General features: G+C 51.5%; 1 protein-coding gene across 3 annotated transcripts in view; it reads right to left on the bottom strand.

The window, feature by feature from the left end:
* Positions 1-2,901, bottom strand: part of DEPTOR (DEP domain containing MTOR interacting protein) — a 136,262-nt gene that overhangs the window by 43,266 nt on the left and 90,095 nt on the right. For all 3 annotated transcript variants that reach the window (XM_040625796.1, XM_040625797.1, XM_040625795.1), the window contains exons 5-6: positions 2,622-2,807; positions 258-392 (exon numbers count right to left, since the gene is read on the bottom strand). In XM_040625796.1, the coding sequence (XP_040481730.1) occupies positions 258-392; positions 2,622-2,807 (321 nt within the window). The remainder of the gene's footprint in view (positions 1-257; positions 393-2,621; positions 2,808-2,901) is intronic.

Raw genomic sequence — 2,901 nt, 5'->3', positions numbered from 1 at the left:
AAGCCGGGACAACTCTGAAGGGCCATCCCAACTCCAGAGCTCCCCTAGGAGTCCATGGGGCAGCCTGATTCTCCCTCTGTGCAAACCTACACGCTTCCCTTCCATTCGATGGGCGTTGGCCCCAAGAGCACGCTGTAACGAGATTCCCACACAGGAGTCTCCCCATCCGAGAATGTGCGCCCCGGGGACCCCGCCTGCACCTCTGCCCCGCCCCCCACCGTCACCGCCAGAAAGGGGGCTGCCTTTCGGCCACTCACCGGACTTGGGGTTGCAGAGCACCGGGGGGCTGCTGCTGAGCGTGGGGCTGCTGCTGAAGTAGCCGCTGCTGCCGCAGCTGCTCATGCTGCTCCTCCGCACGGCGGACACGATCTTGATCTCCTTGCTGGGGCTGACTGCGCGGGCCGGAAACACACGGTCGTGAGCGCGCCGGCCGCGGGTCCCTAGAGCACGCGGGCTCGCGGCCGCCAGATGCAGCCGGGCGAGTAACGCAGGCCAGGAACGGGCACCCTGGCCTGGGAGTCAGAAACGCCAGAATCTGGGCACCCGGGCGGCTCAGTCACTGAAGCGTCTGCCTTTAGCTCGGGTCATGATCCCAGAGTCCTGGGATCGAGTCCCGCATGGGGCTCCCTGCTCAGCGGGGAGTCGGCTTCTCCCTCTACCCCTGCCCTCTGCTCATGATATCGCTCACACTCTCTCTCTCAGATAAATAAAAAAAACCTAAAAGAAAGAACGAAAGAACGAAAGAAAGAAAAAGAAAAGCAAGAATTTGAAGTGCACCCTGCCACTCACTGGTAGCATAACCTGGGGCCACTTGTTTTGGTTCTCGGAGCCTCAACTTCCCCAGCTGTGAAGTGGGAATAATGCAATCTCACAAGACTGGCACAAGGAGGGGACTTTCTAGAGGAATAACCATGAAAGACTGTAGGCCAGCAGCAAGGATGACATGCTGTGAGAATAATCCTATAAGAATTGTAGGAGAGCCCAAGGAGAATCTGCATCCCAGACATGTACTCAGGCACATAAAATGTTATTTCAAGAACGACTGAGCCCATGCTGAGCAGTCCCTGGAAGGATGTAAATTAACTGCTGGCTAGACACAAAATGGAGTGACAGTAATAATAAACACCTCCTGACTTAATCAACCAGAGCCGTGGAAGGAGATTAAAACACAATACCACATGTTTAGCTCTGAAAGCGTATGTGCGGCAGCAGTTTAAGCTCTGATCTGGTTCTCTTTGCCATAGAGTGAGTGGCTCTCCACCGGGGAGAGGAGAGAGGAAGGTGTATGGTCAAATGACAGAAGCCGTGGAGAGTCCCTGCTCAGTGCCTGGAACATGGGAAGCACAGCATTTGCTGGCTTTTATGGTGACCACAGCCCCTCTGTCCTCCTTCCCATCATTGTCACTTTTCGGGTCTACCGGGCTCACAAGAAACAGGCAAACCTTAGTGCTAGGAAGAAGGGGAACAGTTACCCTGCGTTTGCAGAAGGCTGCAGCCCGAGGGGACACATGACTGGGGTGCGTCTGAGCACAGACTGGGCTCCCAAAGGGCTGCTAGTGCTCACTTTTCCTGAGGGGCTCTTGCTTCTCATTCTTTCTTCCATCCTAGCCCTCTCTGCAGAGGCTGGGAGAGAGTGATTGGGGCGGAGACGGCATAACAGAAGCACTAGAGTTAACACAGAACTGGTGTGAGATCCAGCTCCATCCACCCCTTTCTGGCTGTGTAACCTTGGGGGATCCCCTCCACTGGTCCATGCCTCAGCTTGTCCACCCATAAAATGGGGACAAGAAAAGTCCTTCATTTTAGGATATAGTGAGAATTCAAGAGGAAAACTCATGCAAGCAAGCTTAGCTCAGGGCCAGGGGCACAGAGAGGTCTCAATGTAGCTGCAAGTGTCCTCACCGCCACCTGCCGGAAATAACCAAGACACACATTTTCACTGTGCCGAGTTGCAGGTGAAGCCCAGACTGTCTAAACCTTAGGCCAACCAGTTTCTTGGGTCAATCCATGCCAAGTTTTCAGAGCGTTTGAAGATACGCCTTTAAGCAGCTCTGCTTCTTCCGTGGAAGAGCACATCAAGTTAAATTTTCTGGATGAGCTGGGTTATCTTTGTGGACACCTGTCGGCATCATTTCTGGCAGGTGTCACTGTAAATATGGGACTGTTTGACCTTCCGTGAGACATCCTAGGCTTTATGAGCTCCTCTGCTTGCTTTTCACTGTTTTGTTTTGTTCTGCGTCACACCTTTGTGACGGATTGACAATCAGTTGCCTTTTACTTGAATATGCCCTCAAAAGTCTTTATTCACCATTAAAACATACAGCTTTTTGGTGCTGTGATTTGGAACACTGGGTCATTAATGATATGTAAGAATCATTTATAAATGAAAAGTAAATAAGGTAGAGTGAGAGCTTAAGAAGCCTTCTATCACACAAATACGTAATTTAATAAAACAGTCTTCACGACATCGAAATGGACTTTGGGTTTTTTTTTTTTCATACTTCTCGTATATGAACAAATAAAAAGCTGCTGGAGAACAGCATTCCCAAAGGGGAGTTACTACTATACTAGTTCTCAAAAGACAAATGCACGTGGTCGCATGCACAATGAAACTGACATACCGGACATAAAACTGGTAGATTTCCGATTGTCATGGCTCTGCTTCCTCAGGCAGAAGGGGCTGTCGTGAGTTTCCTGAGAGGAGGGCGATTTTTCATTGAGCAGCTCCATCAGTCTGCGCCTCCGCCGGAAGTTCATTCTGAACTGGTAGAGAAGGTTGCTGTCCACGAACGGGTGCTTGTTGGACACTGGGAAGGAGAAACAACAGACCAGTATGCCTGGTGTCCTGGCCACGGCGCACCGCAGCCAGAAGACTCCATCCAACAGGGGCAAAAGTCTTCG

This window comes from Ursus maritimus, unplaced genomic scaffold, assembly GCF_017311325.1.
Source record: "Ursus maritimus isolate PB19 unplaced genomic scaffold, ASM1731132v1 scaffold_9, whole genome shotgun sequence".
Classification (NCBI taxonomy): domain Eukaryota; kingdom Metazoa; phylum Chordata; class Mammalia; order Carnivora; family Ursidae; genus Ursus; species Ursus maritimus.
The sequence above is the reverse complement of the archived record's forward strand: the minus strand, read 5'-3'. Positions and strand labels throughout refer to the sequence as shown.